This window comes from Fringilla coelebs (assembly GCF_963513975.1).
Source record: "Fringilla coelebs genome assembly, chromosome: 3".
Taxonomy (NCBI): Eukaryota; Metazoa; Chordata; class Aves; order Passeriformes; family Fringillidae; genus Fringilla; species Fringilla coelebs.
In genome coordinates, this window is record NC_140030.1 from 39665000 (window position 1) to 39684349 (window position 19350).

The following is a 19350-nucleotide window of genomic DNA, read 5'->3' on the forward strand; positions in this document are numbered from 1 at the left end:
TACATCACAACAGGTTACTTAATCTTGAGCAAACAAAATTTCCTGTGAATAAAAGAAAGCTGTAATATAACCTATTATCTACCATTCCATATAGAAAACATTTTAATAATTTTATTTTCTCTAAAATAAAGACATTGACAGTATAAATGTGTCTAAAAAGAGAGACTTAAACCACTCAGATATCAGAGTGTGTTCTGAAAGCATACAGTTCTTTCTCAGATTCAAATATTAACAACATTTTGTGTTATTTGTTAAACTTAATCAAACCCAAAGCCTCACCCTGGGTTCAGTTCCCACTGTACAACACAATTCTGGTCCCAGTCTAGGATCCTACTCCTTGCCCACAACTTTGCAAACTGCATCAAGGTCATTAAGGCTGATTGCATAGCTCCAGGTGCTGGCATTAGGCAACCCAGCTACAGAAACAGGGCCAAGCCTCAGGCAAGCCATACCTAATGAATGTCAAGAACAGCAAGCCAAAGGGTGATAGATTTTTTAATGATGCACTTAACCCCCAATCAATTGCAAATAGTTAAATGCTCACGGGACTCCCACGAACATGGGTTCCGGGTCCTTTAAAATAAGTATGGACAAAAAGAGGAGTCCTATCCTTGCAAACCCTGATGGGATTAACTTTATGGAAACAGCACCAGTGGAAGAGCAGACATTTAGGTAGAGCATGTAAGAATTTCAGTAAGCTCTTAAATATTCTTCCCTTAAAAACATCTCATGTAAATATTCAGATCATGTTAGATAAAAAATAAATAATTTTCTTTTTCTCCATGATTCTACTTTTGCAGTTGGGGAACTGATTGAGAATGGAATTGTTTCTTTTGTTTAATTTTTGTAATATTGTCCTGTTTCTTTTGACCCTGACAGTATCATGCTTTTTTACTTTAAAAATATCTAATATCCACGTTTTCCATTATGTGGGTAAAACCTATTACTGTGCTCTCAGAAAATATTTTGGAACCTTCAGACAGAGGATGGCATAAGTGTGTTTCCAGTCTGAGGTGGCAAGCTCAGCAGCCAGCATTTGCAAAGGCAATTTATATAGCAACAATATAATCACAAAGGGCTTACATTTTATCTTAAATGAGTAAGAAAATATTTACTGCAATTACAAAGGTGTTATGGAGGAGATGAAACCTAGTATCTAAGAATAAACCAGTTCACTACAATGACTTTGAAATGTAAATGTTAATATTTGTATTCTTCATAAGCAAAATTCTGCTATAACTTAAAAACAGCTAAATGATTGTACATAAACATAAATCCTTACACAAATATATGGAGCATGCAAAAATCTGAAGAAAGCCCTGTAACTTCCTGAAGAATTGACCAATTGTCAACATAACAATTTTTTGTGAAAAAACTATTCAGTAGGCATATACAAGCTTGCTTTAATGTAAGTTAAATTTGTAGTCAAAGATAGGAGAGCTAAAGCCATTCTTCTGAGGAAAGACAGGACTTCAACGGTTCATTTCCTATTCTGAATCTCGGTGAAAAAAATGTTTACACTCAGTCTCTCATTTCTCAGGAATGACTCTAACTACCAGACTACTATTGTATTGTCCCTACTGAAGTCATTCATCAGCAACTGGAGAGCAAGTGAGAAACAGCAAAAAAACCTAACTATATTAAAAACTACATGAAATATTTTAAACCCCTATCTTAACAATGTTAAAAAATATAAGCCAATTTCTTTGCCTCTCATGCTAGATAAGATGGAGTCATTATCTATACAGAGCCCAAATCTTTCCCACTGCCCTATTTCCCTTCTCTGACTACCTCCATTTCTCTTAACAGCCTAGATCCTGCTCTGGAGAATGCAAAGAGGAGGGGTGGAGGGACAAATGCAGGCAAAATAGCAAAAATCTGCGAGTTAGAATAGTGCTTAGAGCCAATCCCAGACTGAGACCAGAGAAGAAAAAAAAAACAAAACACAGAGATTAATTTCTTGAGTTTCTTTGCAGGCTGCAGTGGTTCAAAATGAAACATTAAGTTCTTCTCCTACTGACTTTAGTGATGCCCAGTGCTGGACCTGTAAGTTCCCTCCCCTTTCATTTTTGTATTTGATAGCTTGGTTAAACCTACAGCGAAGACATCCTCTAGCCAGGGGCTGCAACCTGCCTTCTAGTACATATTTTTTGCCAACAGCTGCAGGGAAACAGAGATAGGTCCCTGACCTTCTCTCAATAATCTTATGAAACAGATGCATATTTTAGTACCTTTTCCTGGAACCTGGGAGTAATTTTTCTTGTTCCCAGGGAGTTCTCACTAGAATAGCTGCACTCAAAAATACCTTCATGCCAACTGCAGGCTCATGGGGGTTTGAACCAATTCCCACCATGGTTATAGAAATATTTGTATTTGAAAGAGAAGCCAGGCCTCTCTTTCTGAATAAACCTGCTAGAATACCAGACCTACTCTCTAAGTGACTCTAGCCCTTACAGCAAATCAGCAGTTTGTGGAGCTACGTGGAAATCTACCCAATCTCTCTCTTTGCTGGCTTCACAAGTGGGAGCTGTTGATACCTGCACAGCTCCTGGTACAAGGCAGAGCAGAAGAGCACAGTAAGTTAATCCACAAGCCATTCAGAAACGTCTAGGACAGAGACAGTGACACCAGGGAATCATATGTCTGCACTGAAAATCGAGTAAATTGTTTACTTGGAGGGTTGATGAGAAACGTGCAAATGAACCTCTGAAGCAACTACTTGTCAGGTAAGGATACTAATGTGCTCTAATAAAAAGCAGTATGTTCTCATCATTGCAGTATCTTTTCCCCAAACGTACTTGCAGCAGTTTGTCAACATTATATAATGCAGGGAGAGTTCAGGACAAGGATAAAGAGTTGATAGCCAGCTTTTGGTGTGCTTGTTTTTTTGACTCACTTGATTCATAGGTCTCATCTTTACACAATGTACTTTGAGCTGTTATTTTCTTTTATATTTAATGACCAGTATTATTTTCGATCCTAAATAAACATCCAAGAAATCCTTTAGGTTTCAGGAGCAGGCTTGAAAGGCTTTTAAGAACTAATCCAGTTGTATGGTTAGCTTCTCCTACAGTCAACGATTATTGTATTCTATGTTTCCCTCTTGTTTACCCCCTTTTTCCCTACCACAGAACCGTTTTTTTTAATCTCCTGCCGTGTAGGAGGAAAAAAAAAAAAAAAAAAGCAGAAGAAAGGAAGAGCATGATAGGAAAGCTCTAGCAGTGCTTTTTCTTTAGGGATTGTGGCGGGAGTGAGGGAGCGGGGCTGGGGACCTCCTGTCCTTCAGAGGAGCAGGTCGCCCTTCCCGGGGGCAGGAAGAGGGAAGGGGGAGTGTGAATGCCCCGCGGGGGCAGCATCACGCCTGCCGTGGCCCCGGGGAGCTCCGGGAACACCCTGCGGCGGAGATCGAGGGGAGGGGACGGCGGGGGGACGGCGGCTCCGCGGTCGGGGAAGCGGAGGGGCTGAGGAATGGAGGGATGGACGGATGGATGAGGGATAACGGGTGGAGGGATGGAGGGGTGAAGGACGGATGGATGGGAAGATGCGGGATGCAGGGATGAGAGATGGAGGGAGAAGGGGTAGAAAAATGAGAAAATAAAGGCTGGAGGATGAAGGGATGGAAACGCCGAAAGACAGAGCGAGAGCCCGAGCTTCCCAGCTTCTCTCCCTGCGCTGCGCGCCCCCGCGCCGCTCCCGGTCCCCCCCTCCCCGCTCCGCCGCTGCGCGTGCCCGCGCCCGGGGCTGACTCTCCTTCGCATCCTCCTCCGGCGGCGGCGACGGCGGCAGCGCCGGGGATGGGCAGCGAGAGCGCGCCCAGGAGCAGCCCGGGCCCCGCCGCTCGCCCCTGCTCCCGCGCCCGCTGCTGCTCCTGCCCCGCAGCCCCCCGCGCACCGGGGGCAGCGCCGCCGCCGCGCCATCCGCAGCCCGCGCCTCGGACGGGTGAGTGACCGGGCCCGGCGCCCTCTCCCCGAAAAGCACCTGCCCTGCATCCCCCCCGTTCCCGCTCCCGCGCCTCCCATCCCGGAGCGGCCCCGGGGGTGAGTGCTGGGGGAGCGGGGGCCGCGGGGGAGGCTCCGCGCTCCCGCCCTGCCCCCGCCCCGGGGGAACGGAGGGTCCCGGCCCGGCCCGCGCCCGCTCCGCCCGTGCGGAAGGTCCGCGGGGCAGCCGGGATGTCCCCGCCGCTCCGCCGGGATGTGAGCCACGGGGCTCCCGCCCTGCCGCCCCTCCCGGGCACCGCTGCCCGTTCCCACGGGGATCTCCCACAGGCGTACGCGGACACCCCGGCAGCGCCGCTCCCCAGCCGGGGCCAGGAGACCCCCGAGCCCCCCGAGCCCGCAGCCCCGGGCGCCCGGGGCGGCTCGGAGAGGGGGCAGCGCCTTAACTTTTGCGAGGGACCATTTGGAGGTGGGGAGGGAGGACCCAGCTCGGCAGAATTGGCGGCTTCCCCGGAGTGGCCCCGGCGGGAGGTGGCGGAGGGTCCCGGTCCCCCTCCCGGAGCCGCCGGGTGACGCCAAGCGCGGCCCTTCCCGCGGGGCTCGGGGGGCGGCTTCGGGCAGGGCTCAGCGCTCAAATGGACTTTTATAACACTCCCTCCAACAGCATAATTAAATAAATAAAGTGACGGGGGAGGTGGGGGGTGGGGGGTGGAGGGGCTAGAAGTCCCTGCTTGCTCTTCTTTCGCTGCCCAGAACCGCGAGTGCAAACGACGGGATGCTGCCTCTGAAAAGGGTTTTCTGGTTTTTATGTGTCATGATGCACACGGCTGGTGGTAGCTAGTATAGTAACTATCTGTATCCCAATAGTTCTCTGTCGAAGGGTTGTTATGGCAGCAGCGGTCCCCGATTCTTTTATTTTTTTTTTTTTTATCTCTGGCACAGGGTGATGTTAAAGACCTGGAAACTGCGTTAATTAAAAAGAAAAAGAAATAAGAAAGTAAGGACTAAAAAGATAAATAAAGCAGCCTCGTGCCTCTTTGCCAAATAGACAACAAGTACAAATATAAGATTCACACTCAATCTTCACTCCCTTGTCCAGAAGCTGGTGCTGTGATAACGCTAATGACTGGAGGAGGCTGGGGAAAAATGTCTTTCCCCCCCACACCTAATTCCTGCTTTTTGCTAAATTTTGTTGGAATTTTAGCTTGATTGTGGCTTGTGCTTTTTCATGTGTTTCACTGATACTTTTTCATAGTGTTTTTTCTTGTAGAAAATTTCTTTAGTCCTGCATTACACTGGGTGAAGGGATTCAAGTGTTCTTACATACAAGTAAAGCACATTATTTGCAAAATCTTGTAATTCTGTAGATTTTGCTTTTCTGTACAAGTCACAGGATGATAGTTTTCTCCTTGTAATGCAGAGAGGAATCTCTATGAGACTCATCTGAATGGTTTCAGCACATCTTACCTGCCACAGCTGGTAGCAGTCTGAAACAATAAGATTTAAAGGTTATTATGGAAGTAAGTTTCTCTATCACCTTTAATGGTCAGCCTATTCTTAGTCAAAACACATATAGTTCTAAGGGAAGCACTCTGATTCTGACTTCAGTTTAGTCAGAATTTTTTTGGGCACAGCGCTTAAATCCTGAAACCATTGAGGATGGATGTTAAAACTCATAAAATTGGTAGTGGGCCGTACTACTTTGACATTTTTACTCTGCACTTTTGTAGATACCATTTGTTGCCTTCCACCAGAGTTTGCTCCTGCATTTTTATTTCCATCAGAATGTTTGAAGAATGATATTGATATTGCAGAATGAAATGTTATTGAATTGTGATATCTTGTTTCCAATTGTACATTTTGAAATGTTTGGCTTATCAGTAGGAAAGCAACACAAATGTGTAAATGTTTATTTAAGGATGAAAAAATGCTGTCCCAGGGTGATTCATGTGTAGAAACAGGCTAGATTCAGGTTAAATAAGTGAACTAAAATAATGTAGTGTAGGTGATCCATAACTAATTTTCACTGCTAATCATGAAAACAGGCACTCTTATCTTTGAGTTGGAATTTAGAGATGCTGGAAGAGAGATGAAGAACAGCAAAATACATATATTTAATGACAGACGGAACTCTTGAATAAACACCAAGTATTTCTGAGGGAATGCAGCCCATTTCATAGTGTAACTATCATCATGATTCTGATCCCAGCCAAATCAGTATGAGATTCTCCCCAGGCACGGCTGTGAGCAGAATCAAAGACAACCCTGCTATCCATTTTTGAGGAATGGGGACGTGAAAAGATCATTTGTATTTTTCCCCATTATCATAGCTGGAAGGGTTTATTTTGTAACTCATATGGAATATTCCACACTTTACCCTCCTAAGCAGTAGTCAGGCCTACAGCTCTTACCTGCCCGGACAGCTCAGCTGAGATAATTCTTGTGAGAAAGAGTAATACATGTTTTGCTAGGGGCAGCTTTATTGTGACCAAATAATAGTCATGTTTACTGGAAAAAGGTTTGACTTTGAATGATATTTTCATATCTGATACCACTAAAATTTCATATTAGGGAGTGGGAATAACGCATTTCTTAAAATGGCATTATTTGCTTTAAGGTTCTGACACGAAAGGACTAGATTAATTTAATCAAGATGCAGGGTAGATGTTTCTATCTTTAGTGATTAAAAATATCCTTAGTGATTTAAAAATAACCTTAAGTCATAATGAAGAAAAGACAAATTTGGACACCCTGAAAAGGGTTACAAATAAAGTTATTTGATGCAAATGAACCAACAGATTGCACTTATTTAACACTAGACAGTAGTAAAATGGAACAAAAAAGAAAGCTGGCAAAAACAAGACGTCATGGGAAAAGCACAGTATAAATCCTAAAAGAGTTGCAAAAATTGCCCAAGAGACTCCAATGTTAACTGTTTGGCTCCCTTATGGCAGTCAAATGGAAAAAGCCCCACTGACTTCAGTAAACATTAATAGCATGAGTGTATGCTAAGAGGGGAGATGGGTAATTCAACTAAATACCACGAGGATTCACAGTGATAGTTGCTGAAATCAGATTAGAAATGTATGGGCAAAGGAAGTCCTGACTTGGCTGAAAATGAATTGGAGGCTTGCTATCTATTTCTCAGGGCCAAAATGTCAACCTGAGAATAATGTTTCAAGTGACTTTTAAAAAACGTGGCACATGACAGTTAATCTGCTTTTAATTTGTGTGATATTGTATTAAAATGATGTTACCTTTGCCAAGCTCAAGTTATTAATTAGTTATTGCTAACAATTTTCCCTTTCTTTTTACATTTTTTTAAATGTCAGTTTTTCAGAAATGGCAAGAAATACAAAACAGTCTTCTTGCAAGACTGCACTTATAAGCTGAATAATTCAAAGCCTGTACTGTCATAGTGCAATCAAATTTTTAATATGATGCTGTCAAAGTCATAAAAAAAGAAAATCAAATGTGACATCATAGAAGACAACATATATAGCTGACATGACATCCAAATGTTTTAATTTCCCCACGTTATATTTAGTGGTTAATGAAGATAGACTTTTCTTTCCTCCCTCTGAGGAAACTCCTAATACAAGGTATTAAAGGTTCATAAAAAAACTTCTTTTATTTTCATAAAAACATATGCAAGTTTTGTGAGGATAAGTCCTGAGCATAAAGGAAATGCAATTGATTAAGAGATAATGTAAAGCCTTCACTGGGAAAGAGAACTGAGATTATTTGTGGATGATGAAAAAAAAATATTGTCAGACAAATTTTCTATAATATGGTAGGTATAATCTCAATAAAGGACATTTTATTAACTGTTCCTAACTATGGCTGACCCTCTGTCTAAAGAAAAAGACAAAGTCATCCTTGCCCTCAAAAAATATAGTAATTTCTTTCTGCAGGAAGAAACATTTTTCTGCTGTTTTTCTCCCTAAATTAAGTATAACTAATGACAACTGAAACTACAAAGTACCAGATTACCAGAAATGTAAAGTGAAACTGTTTTCACCCAGCCTTTGTGGAGCACAGGAAGCAACAGTGCAGTGTGGTGACCCCAGAATGATCTGCCATTTCACTAGCCTGGTTTCACTAGCCTCTTGACAAGGACAAAACATTTGCCCACTGAGATCTTCCAGGTGGCTAAGGACCAATTTGTCCAAGGGATCAATGTACTGAGGAAATTTGTCTGGAAAGGGATTTTAGTTGATAACCTCAGCCCTGGTTGTGGCTCTGTGGGGACCCAACTGGATCCTGCAAGGAGCTCAGCATCAGTGCTTTCAGAAGTGCCAAGTGCCTGCTCAGAATCCTCTAAGAAATGGAGTGAAATACCAGCTCATTTCACAAGGCCACAAACCAGCTTTCAAATCTCAATGATTTTCCATCACTACTGCATGTTGGCTGTATTTGAATCAGTGAACTAGAGGTGAAAGGCTCCAAAAATGTGATTACCAGTCCCCTGAGACATTTAGTTCTTCAAGGAGAGCTTACTGGAAATATTCATTTGTATTTCAAAGACTGGGGTAGAGGGAAATGAATTAACTACACACAAATATTTTATTTTGTTTTAAAAAGTACTTTCACTTTTTTGTTGCTTTTTTTTTTTTTTTTTTTTAAATTTTGTAGAGGGACTGTCAATGCCAGATATTTGATTCTGGAATACATATATAATCTGTGAGCAAACAGTCTCATAGATTTGCATTTCTTTACCAAATAATGCTGCATGTTTGATCTGACAGTAGAAAATTATTTAACCATACACTCCCATACCTGGCTAAGTTGAAACATTCTAATACTAATGTTTGGAGGCTTGGGTTTTTCTCCCCATATCTGCCACTAAAAGATCAAATTAACACTAAATGTAATACCAAGCGTAGAGTAAATAGACATCTGTTATTTGTCATGGATTTTTATGTAAAATGGCTTATTTTGTCTAATTTAAGCCCTAGTACTCTTTTGGGGGAAAAATCAACTTAAAACTATTGTAACCATTTTATGCTACAGTCCAAACCTACTTTGTAAATAATGCTACTGAATTAAGGACTACTAGTCACTAACACTGAAAATGAATATTAAATTAATAATCCATCTGTTCAAAGATCTCTTGTCTTTTCTACAGATGTTTCCTTTGTCTTAGTTTATCCAGAACAGCTACTACAGGAATTTCAAACTGAGAAAGTGTGCTAGAACTGAAACTGCAGGAAAGCCTGTTTTCCCATTCCAGTGTAGAGCAGAGGTGAGAGGTAGGGATCCATAAGGTCTAAACTTTGAAGGTCACAATGACATAAAACATATACTTCCTTCAAAATTATTTTTCTCTTTGAGGCAGTGAGTATAGGCTTTTTAAAACATGGAATATAGGGGTGGGGAAGGGGGCAATTGATATTTGTCAAGAGCCTTTATTTTTAAAATTAAACAGCATTAACTCCCTGTATATTCAAAGACTTTCTTCAAATGAGTCACCACATCTTGTGAAGTCAGGTACCAACAGCAGTACCCAGAGCAGATTACTAACCAAGGACAGATGGACGCAGGTGGCAAGGAGACCATGCCAGACACCACGGGGTGAAGCAGGCTCACAAAGCAACAAAACCAGTTTTCTCTGTTTATCAGCATGACATTTCAAATTTCAAGCCTCTCCTTTTGAAATAAAAGGCACAAATTTAGAAGTCCTCAAAAAATGTTTTATTCACCAAAATGTTTTGGGCAGAATAAAAGGTATTGTATGTGTGTTGCAATACACATACCGGCATATCAGAAACAATTTAAATATTTATTTTTTAAAATCTTCTTTTTTTTTCCTTTCCAACTAAACCCAGCAAAGTTATTTCAATTTTGGGAAGCAAAATGAGTGGAACTCATATTCTGACAAGATAGGATTTCAGTAAATTTTCTTCCACGGCTTAAACAGGAAAGAAACACCTTCCTTAAAATTAAAGTTGTGGTGAATGAAGGCATTGATCCTAAAATTATTTGTGAGGATGCAGAGCACAGGGAGTGTGTACTCCAATAAATTGATTGTGTATATCAAGTTACTCATGTGGCAAGTACTTTGAATTTATCAGAATTGAACCCTTGTTGTTTGGCAAAGCAGTGAAAATCTTGTCTTAGAGGGAGAGGGTAGAACTTTCGGTAGAAATTGTTCTGGATTTCTCCATTAAGATTATTTTTCAATGGAAATAGTTCATGCCTTGAAATTAGAATTGGCATTAGTGTGGGTCAGTAATAGAAGATCACTAATTTATCTTGAAAAACAGAAAAACACAGAGCTTTGCAATTTAGAATTTGAAATGGCTTAAATAAAATATTTTACAGCCACTACTGCTGAGTATTACATTTAAATGGAATAAGAGGACACCAAACTACACTTAAAGCAATTAAATTATTGCCTGTATGTTATGTTTAGAATAAAATTTATCAGCCAAGGCTCTCAACCTAGGCTATACTGATTTTATGATTTATTTAGGCTGACAATGGAAGATTTTCACAAACTAGCTGCTTAAGACTGTTGTTCAGCAGTTCTAAATACCCATAGTTTAAAGGCCAGTGTTTAAGCATAATGAAGTAAGATTGCTCTGACACAAATGCTAATTAGTTTCTTGCAACTACTAGACTTAAAAAAGTTTTTAAGCAACCTCATTTAGATGAATGGGAAAAGAAAATGCAGCAGCATCCAACAAATGGCTTTTGGGAACCTAACAAGCTTGCTAATTCTAGAACTTGTAATAATTAGGAGAATTTCCAGTGAGAAGGTTTGCCACAAACAACATTCACCTCAACCAGCCCCACTGAGACAGCTGATGTCCGACATCCAGTATTAGGACTGGTATTAGAGTTGGAAGGTAGGAGCTCAGGGAAGGGACTGAGCCTCCCTGCTTGGATGGTCTCCATGGTTTCCCTCCAGATGCTTACCAGCCACCCTTTCTGGGCAGTATGCCTGGTGAGCATAGGAACCACCAGCTGAGCTTTCTGGGGAACACAGACAAAATTCCCAATTATTTGACCTCCCTGAGCCTCAGTACTGTGTACATGGCTTCCTGACCTGCTGGACCTCCAGCACTGGCCTGCAGGCACACCTGCCACAAGCAGGCAGTATTTGGGATTCAAACTAAAGAATATTTAGGGAGAAAGTTATGAGAAAGTTTAAAACATAATTTAAAATATTTTGGCAGTTAAAATGCATATTGCTAGAAGTATGTTTCCTCAAGGCCCCATTGAGATGAAAAGTCTTCTTTCCACAGACATACTAGAGAAGGCAAGTGCAAATAGATAAAAGCATCTGCATTTTTAAAACAATCATAACAGAAAAAAAAAATAACAGCAACAATTGCATCTGGTTTATAGAGCTTTCCAGACAATAGACATTTCAGCCTTGCATGGCAAGTGGTACAAATGTTCAATGGGAAGGAACTCCAAACTGCTTGCACTGGAGTGAAACACAGCAGCACTGCTACGAAACTCAAGGCTGAGAATTTTTATACAGTCGATAAAATTCAGCATGAGCTTGAAAATAATTTAATTTGATTCAATCAATGAAATAAATAGGAAGATGGCTGGTAAGTATGTGCACATGCAAACTACAGCATGAATGAATCAGCTCAATTCAATAAAAGGACAGAAGTAGAGTCTGCTATGTTATCAATGAAGCCCTCGGCCATTTGAAAACATGATTTCATTTATGAAAATTTTACAGTTTAACCAGTTCTCCAAAAGAACAAAAACATAAATTGAATGTTTAAGAAGTGGACCTTTTTTTCAGTCAGCAATTCTGGTTTAGATCAACTTAGTGGTAGATAAATTTAAAAGATTGATTTTGATAAAACCAAACCAATTTGTTACTTCTTTAAAATGGAAAAAGGCAGTGCAGAGGAAAGGTATTTCAGAAGAGAAACCTTACAAATATACCTCTTTCAAAACAATTTTTTCTCGAAATTTGCACAGTTCTAAGATTTTTTTTTTTTTTGTGTAAAAATACCAAGCTGTCTTTCATTCTTCCCAGATAAATTTCATGCAGTTGTAGATCTACAGGAATTATATCACGTCCTACTAGAAGTTAGTGGAAAGCCTGCAGCTTTCTGTGTTAAGGTGTAAAACAGCAGTAGTTTAATCTGATGAAGAGAATCACTGTGTCTTAACCATATAATTGGTTTATATATGTGTGTGTGTGTGCCTGTGTGTGTATACACATATATATGCATATATATAATTCTTTAGTGTATATATACATATATACACATACATACATACATATATATATATAAAAGTATATATGTGTGTGTGTGTGTGTGTATATATATATATATATATATATATATATATATAAATAAAAGTATATATATGTACATACACACAAATATATACTTCTGTTCTTGCTGGTCCACAATAGCAGCTGATCTCCTCAGGTACCCTACCTGGTTAAAAACCATCCTCCCTGAAACTCAGCAGTTTTGGTGTTTTTTGTTTCCCAATAGAGCAATCTGGTGTGGTGGATTTATGAAGTGATTTTTTTTCCTTGAACTTTTTTGGATTGGCCTAATTTGTATTTCTTTTTGCTCACATTACTATGCAGATATTTGTTCCTTTCTCTGGGTTGTTATAGAATAAGTAATTTTGATGTTTGTGCCCTGTTTTTGTCATAATGCCATGTAATGGTTATGGATTATCTATGGTTTTCAGGTAGGTATAAAAAAATAACTCCAGAATTATCCCTCCCTGGGAGTCAGAGAAGCACAGCTACAAATGGAAGCCAAGGCTCTAATTTCCTAATCCCCAGCTTCAGCCATGCCTCCTCATATAGTACAAAATTAGTTTAGCACAGATTTTCCCCAAAATATGGACAACAATTTTAGTGCCATGAAGGGGAGGTAATGTGTGATAATAATAGGCTATTTCACCAGCAATGAGTAAATGCTGGCATAGACTTGGGAAGATAGTCACTGATCAGTCTAGATAGCTGTCTACTGGTATGTACACATTTGAATGTATAAAAACCCAATCCATATCTATGTATATTATATGTATATTTTTTAAAGCTTTCCACAAACTATTGCTTCAAAATAACATTTTTATTCTGATTCATTACCACCTGTTTTTCTTTCTAGTTTGTTCCCTCTTAGTCATTACTTAACATTTCCTTAACTTCTGTGAAACTTTCTTTCTGCATTTTGTTCCTCGCATTTGTTTTATTTCAGTTCTTAATTTCCATCTTGTCCTTTGTATCATTTCCCCAATTATTCCTTCTTACTTAATTATTTAAAATTTATTTTATTTGCCCTTGGGAAAAAAAATGGGGGAGATTTGAAGCTTTCACTAACAACTCTCTGTGATGAATGAGAGCAAAATCCACAGACACTTACAGCTCTGTAGAGGTTTTTATGCAGCAGAAAAAGTGACTCGGATATTTTTATCTGTATTAGCAACTAATTCAGCACAATAGGAGCAGACCAGTAGATCAAAGCATCTGGTATGGAGGTCCTTATATTTAAGCATGATCAATATGTTTTTCCACAGACTAGATCCAGTTTGCTGTCTCAGACAAAATGCTATTACCCTGAAAGTAGTTTGAGGCTATCCCAAGGACTAATTAGTTCAGATCCTTTTGTCCCCACTACAGGTTACAGTACATTTGGTACAGACTGTAGGCAGAGCTTCCAGTTTTCTTTGCTTCAAGAGAAATCTAATCCATGCCCACCACAGCTGCTTCCAAACCTGACCACTTATGGCAATTGGGATTCACTGCAAACCAACACCGCGTCTGCCAGTCAAGTGTCAGTCTCCTAAGTTCCCAACAACAAACTCCACCACCTTGTCCTGAAATTTCACATTCCTAATTCAGTTTTTAGCCTCGAAATTGTTATTTGCTCCTGTCTCCAGAAGAGCCCTAAGTCTTCTGAAAAGTGAACAAGTCTGAGAACTGTAAATATTTCATTGTTCTGGCTCATGGACCAAGTACTGCAATAAGTTACTCATTCCTCGGGCAGCTGTGCCAGGCACTAGGCTAAAGAGCCATTCACCCCTACTGTGTGGGCAAATAAATATTTATTTCCCTCATTCTGGTCATGGTTCCTGCAGGTGTGGCCAAAGTTTTCTCTCTGTAGAGTCTCTGGGAGTAGTAGGTTCCAGTATCACAGCTGCAGCAGGGAATCAGCAAAATTGAACTCAGGCTGTCAATATTTTGGCTAGCAAATCTAATCACAATATCATTAGGAGAACATCAGCACATCTCTTATCCTTTTATTTTAAATGAAAACTTGTTTCCATTTCTTTTTTCCCTCCCTCCAGTTTCTAAAAATAAGTTTACTTGGCTAACAAAGTCTGAAGCCTGAACAGATAGATGCATCTCTTATTAGTCTTATGCAGGGTGCTTAATTTCTGGCTAGGTAAAATTTAAAACAGACCTTGTGATTAACACTCTCCTCTATATCAAAGCTCCTTTTCAGTGCTCTGGGTTTCCCACTACCCAGTGTGTACTGCTTACCTTCCTGAGGGATGCCCATACACCTCATAAACACTAAAATATGGATGCTCCATCCAGCATGGGGACAAGACATCAAAAGTGATGTAGTGGATCAGTCTGCTTTTAGCTCCCTAACACTTCTCTGAATGCAACCATCAAGCATTGCAATGTTGAACTGACAGGTGCTTTGTTTATAAAGACTTTCTCTACCCCGAGTCAGGCTTCCTGCACAAAGCACAGGAGATAAAAGGCTAAAAGGGGCAACCAGAGAAATAATCAAGCAGAAGGAAGAATAGCTTCAAGAAAATATGGTGGGACAGTAATATACATAAAACCTACATTTTTAAGGTATCTCCTTTCAGCACTAGGGAGGTCTCTACTGCACCCTGAAAATAAATATATAAGACCAATCTGCCTTTTCTCCAAAATTATTAGAACATGCTGCTAATTGCTGCCCAAATATCCAGTAATTAGAGCACCTACCACTGAGGTAGATGACCTTTTACACACATAAACTCACTCCTGAGTTGAGAAAAAATTTCACTCATAGGCACTTTCAGGTCAGAAATGTGCCCTAGCTACTCACTGAATGGTTATTTTGGGATGAAGTTACTGACTTTCTCCTCTTGAAACCTTGCCAATTTGGATAATTGATTAAATAGCTAATGGAGCAGGAACTTAAACCTGACCCCCTTTCTTCACAGAAGAGCAGACTAACATTGGTCTGTGCAGTGAATTGCTTGCTATTTGGCTGAATAAATATTTAAAAGCAAACCAGATAGTTCCAAGAGGGGAAAATTAAAAAGTTGTCTTGTCAAATAACAAATACTTTCTGGTTAATAGGAACCTCCTGGGAGGCAGACAATCTTAATTCTTAAACTCTCTGTAGATCAGACAAAGTGGGCTTGTCAGTTACCCGAGAGGGAATTTAATTTTCTGCAGTTTCAGAAAATTATCTTTTTTTTTTTCCTCCCATGCACGTGGTATCTGCTCTGGCAAGTGTGTTCTCAGAAAAGATTGTGCTTCTCTCTGTGGGGTTAGACTGTGAGACTGCTACATCTTGAAAACAGGTTTGGGGTCCAAGAACCTTGGCAGGGCCAGGGCTTGAGGGAGCTGGTGCACGAGCACCATGAGCTGGGACTGTGCTGCTGTTGTCTGGAGGATGGAAAGTGTTGGTGGCGTCTGAATGCTCAACTTGGTATTGAGCAAAGTGGCTGCTGAATCCCTTGATACAGCTGGTAGTCCATTTTCGGGCATTAAAAAGCAAGCTTACAAATACAGGAAGGTACTAATAGTGGAAACATTTAGTAAATGTGACATTTTAGAGCAAGATCTTAGTATCCAGTTTGGGGAACTAAAGATCTCTCTCCTTTCATGTAGGAGATGCAGTGTAGTGAGTGATAGTATAGCTTTCCATTATTACTTCACCACTTCGTCTCTATTTATTGTCAGAAGGTATTCAAGTGGCAAAAGCATAAAATAAGTTAATGTTCAAAGGAGTAGAAAAATGTTTTAGTTCAGGGAATTAGGCTTCCGATGAAACTTGATATCACTTCCCATAAATAGTCTATTTTGACAGACTATTTACTCAAAAAGATCTTTACCAATTCTTGACCAGTTGCTCTTCCTATTGAAGACTTTTAAGTCTGCATGGGTCCTGTGTCCCAGAAATCATCTCCAGATTAATTTGATAGTTCAACTTAATCTAATATAGCTTTGACATTTTTATTTTACACATTTCTGTAGCATTGAACTGATTTGCTGATGTCTTTAAAAATATAATTTATTCAAGTTCAGCTAGGCATTCATAGTTCCTAATGCTCCTTGAGGAATATTCAAATCATCAATATAATTCCAGAGAAAACTCTAATGTTTGTAGTAAGTCTTCCCTGATATGGAAAAGGGAAGAAAACAAACCCTTGATATTTATTATTCCCTGTTTAGAAGGAAACCTTTCTGAAGCAGGATTAAGTTGACAAGAGCATTAGATTTCCCCAAATACTTTTTTTGTCAATGTCTGCAAAAGTATCTGCAATCTGTTGGTGGTAGGCAGGCAGTAAGCTGCCTTCACCTATTAACCTTTTACAACTTCCTCTAACCAAATGCAATGTGATTTCATGCAAAAAAAAGTATCTATGTAAGTTTTAACAGGTTGGGAAATGTTATTTTTCTGATTATGACATGTAGCTTCATTGTTGCATATACAATTCTTGGATAGACCAATTATGACTTGTGCTCTTCCTGGACTTACAGTCCAGTGACTAGAATATATCTATTCCACAGTCTATTAATCTTTCAAATTATTCTTGGGTTTTTGTCTCTCTGTGAGTTCTGCAAAGTCTGTCTTTTCTTTCTGAAGCACAGGTGTGCCAGAACGGTCATTGTTTCCTGCTAGAGTCAAATCCTCAGCTATGGATTGGGTGCACATTAATAGGTGTGGGAAAGCCAACTTTAAATATTTGCATTTCGAAATCCCTGAGTTTTCTTTAAAGTCTGTGCATTAAGATAGAGGTGTGCCTCTGACAGTTAAGTATTTAATTAATTTGAAAGACAGCCTAACCTCCCATGTGAAGACGCCTAAATTTTAGGTTTAAGTATTTTAATCCCAGTATTTTTTTCCTCCTTTTTGTTGCTAGTAATCTGCACCTTTCTCTTTTATCTTCTGTACCTTCCCATCTTTTTTAGAAGTATTCTATCACTCAGGGTCATGATCTTACTTGTAATATTATATATAATTGACCCAAAGTTGCGAGCCTGGAGAGGTTCAAAATGCACTCATGAGTGGTTTTTCCCTCAGGTAACTTTAGCCACCAAGAAGTCAGCTAACCTTCAAGAGTTCTGTAGTTAGTAGAGAGAAAGCCATCCCAAGAGGGCAATTCACTGCACTTTCTGGACCTGACTCTTCTGTAAAGGAGAGAGACTTATACAGCACTAGAGAGGGGCTTCAGTGAATACCATGGAGAATACGTAGCATGGAGACTTCTTTTTAAAATACGACGGCATTATTGAAAACTATAAATTATACTTCTACAAGACTTTCAGTTTCCGGTGTGGTTGGTGTAGGTTGTGTGTAGAGAGCAGGAAAGGAAGCAGATGAGTTTGCTGTGGCTCCCCTGCAGTAGGGAAAGCGGAGGACTGTGGCACACAGAGATTTGAGCTGCCAGCACAGAAGCCATTGTGGAGCAGCACAGCTGTGTTCATGCAGCACTGCACACTGTGTAAAGAAACACTGCTGAAACCAGCCTAATTCATCGGCAGAATGCAAAAATTCATGTGAAATTTTTTAATAGCAAGCAGACTAGAAAAGTCCACATATTTAGAAAGTTTTTTCCAGATTACCACATTCTTTCAGTTTCTGACTTGGTTTTGGACAGACCATCACAAACCTTCAGAGACATCTTAGATATACAAGCCACTTGCTACTACAGAGTACATTCTCTCCTGAGAAGCAATTCCTTCACCCTCCAATTTCTACATGTATGCACATCTATATTAAAGAACATGTCAAGCAGGAAAAAAGTGAAAACATCGTGATATTCAGTTCTGGATGAGTAATTCAACTTCACTGAATTATGGAAAAGTCCAATAGTTATTTTTTGTTAATGAATTCAAGCTGAATGCTAGTAGACAAGTGCATGTCATTAATTGCTCCTAAACCAAAAGGATGCACAATGTAAATTTTGCAATAAATGCTCCTAGTGCCCTTCCAAATAAAATTTTCTGAAGCTTTTCATGATGTATCAATACTTCTTTTAGAACTGCAAGACTATGGAGGATAAAACTGCAATTTTTCTGAAAGTCTGAGGAGCAAGTCTGGCTTTCTGTACAGTTATTATCATTTTACCAGCTGAATCGATTTCATTTAAATTAGACCCTGTAGTATTAGTGCTTCATAGGTGAGAAAGTATTTTGACTGGATAGAGTAAAATATGTGTTTGCTGAGAAAAATGTCTTTACATTGGAATAGACTGGTCTCTCTTTTGGTTTACTACTCTTTGTCACAAGTGTAACTGTGCTGTTTCACCTAAAAGTATTTCTAGGTCAGGAAATGACAACCTGTGTGTAAAGAGATCCTAAAACGATAAAAACAAGGCCCAGCTAAATTTACAACTGACATTCTCAGCAGAGATGAGCTGGGAGCTGTCCTGCTCTGAGGGAATTGCTGGTGCCTCTCCCTGAGAACTGTCAGGACAGCATGAACATGTGAACTTCCTCTACTTCCCTAAGCTGCCTTTGCACCAGGAGAAGAACATGGAGTAACAGGTTTGAGATCCAGCTCTGTCTTCTTGGAGCAGAAAGTTTACTTTAATTCTTTCACATACACATTGGTTTCTTATTGACTTTTGATTTAAAAGTAACAAGGCACACAAAATAATGAAACTAAAACTGGTTTAATAGCAGCAATATCTTTGCACTGACTCTACTAAAATTTACTGCAGAGTTTTCCTACCACTTATGGGCACATGAGAGGGCTGGTGATACTTAATCTCATTATTCTGTGATATATTCTATGATTTTTTTCTCTTAATGCTCCAACTTGGAAAATTATAGCACTGCATGAAAATCTCAAATGCCATTAGACAGGAAAAAAAAATAAAAAGAGAGAAAGATAGAAATATACATGCACTAATAGTACACTTTTTATGCAAAATCCTTTCCAGCTGCTAAGCATATCGTTGTCTTCTCAGTTCTGTTAGCAAACAGATACTATATAAAGTGTTTAGGTTGCACTAGATGTTTTAGCCTCAATGACAAAACAAATTATGAGCATGTACTAATGTGAGAAATTGAACTTCCAGATCAGAGAAATTATAATTTTCAAGTGACAGGATGAGGGTAGGTAGAAGTTAATCAAGGTAATCATATCTGTAACCAGAGGATGATGAAGGATGATGTGTTTCTGAATCCTTACTTTCTAAATATCATGGATGTTGACAAAAGGCATCCCAT

The 19350-nt window shown here is 39.7% G+C and overlaps 1 protein-coding gene across 1 annotated transcript in view; it reads left to right on the forward strand.

Annotated features, from left to right (window-relative positions):
• Positions 1–3794: 3794 nt before the first annotated feature.
• Positions 3795–19350, forward strand: part of FUT9 (fucosyltransferase 9) — a gene marked incomplete at both ends in the record, with an annotated part of 104171 nt that continues 88615 nt past the window's right edge. Inside the window, one exon of the mRNA XM_084202875.1 lies at positions 3795–3939. Coding sequence (XP_084059001.1) covers positions 3795–3939 — 145 coding nt within the window. The remainder of the gene's footprint in view (positions 3940–19350) is intronic.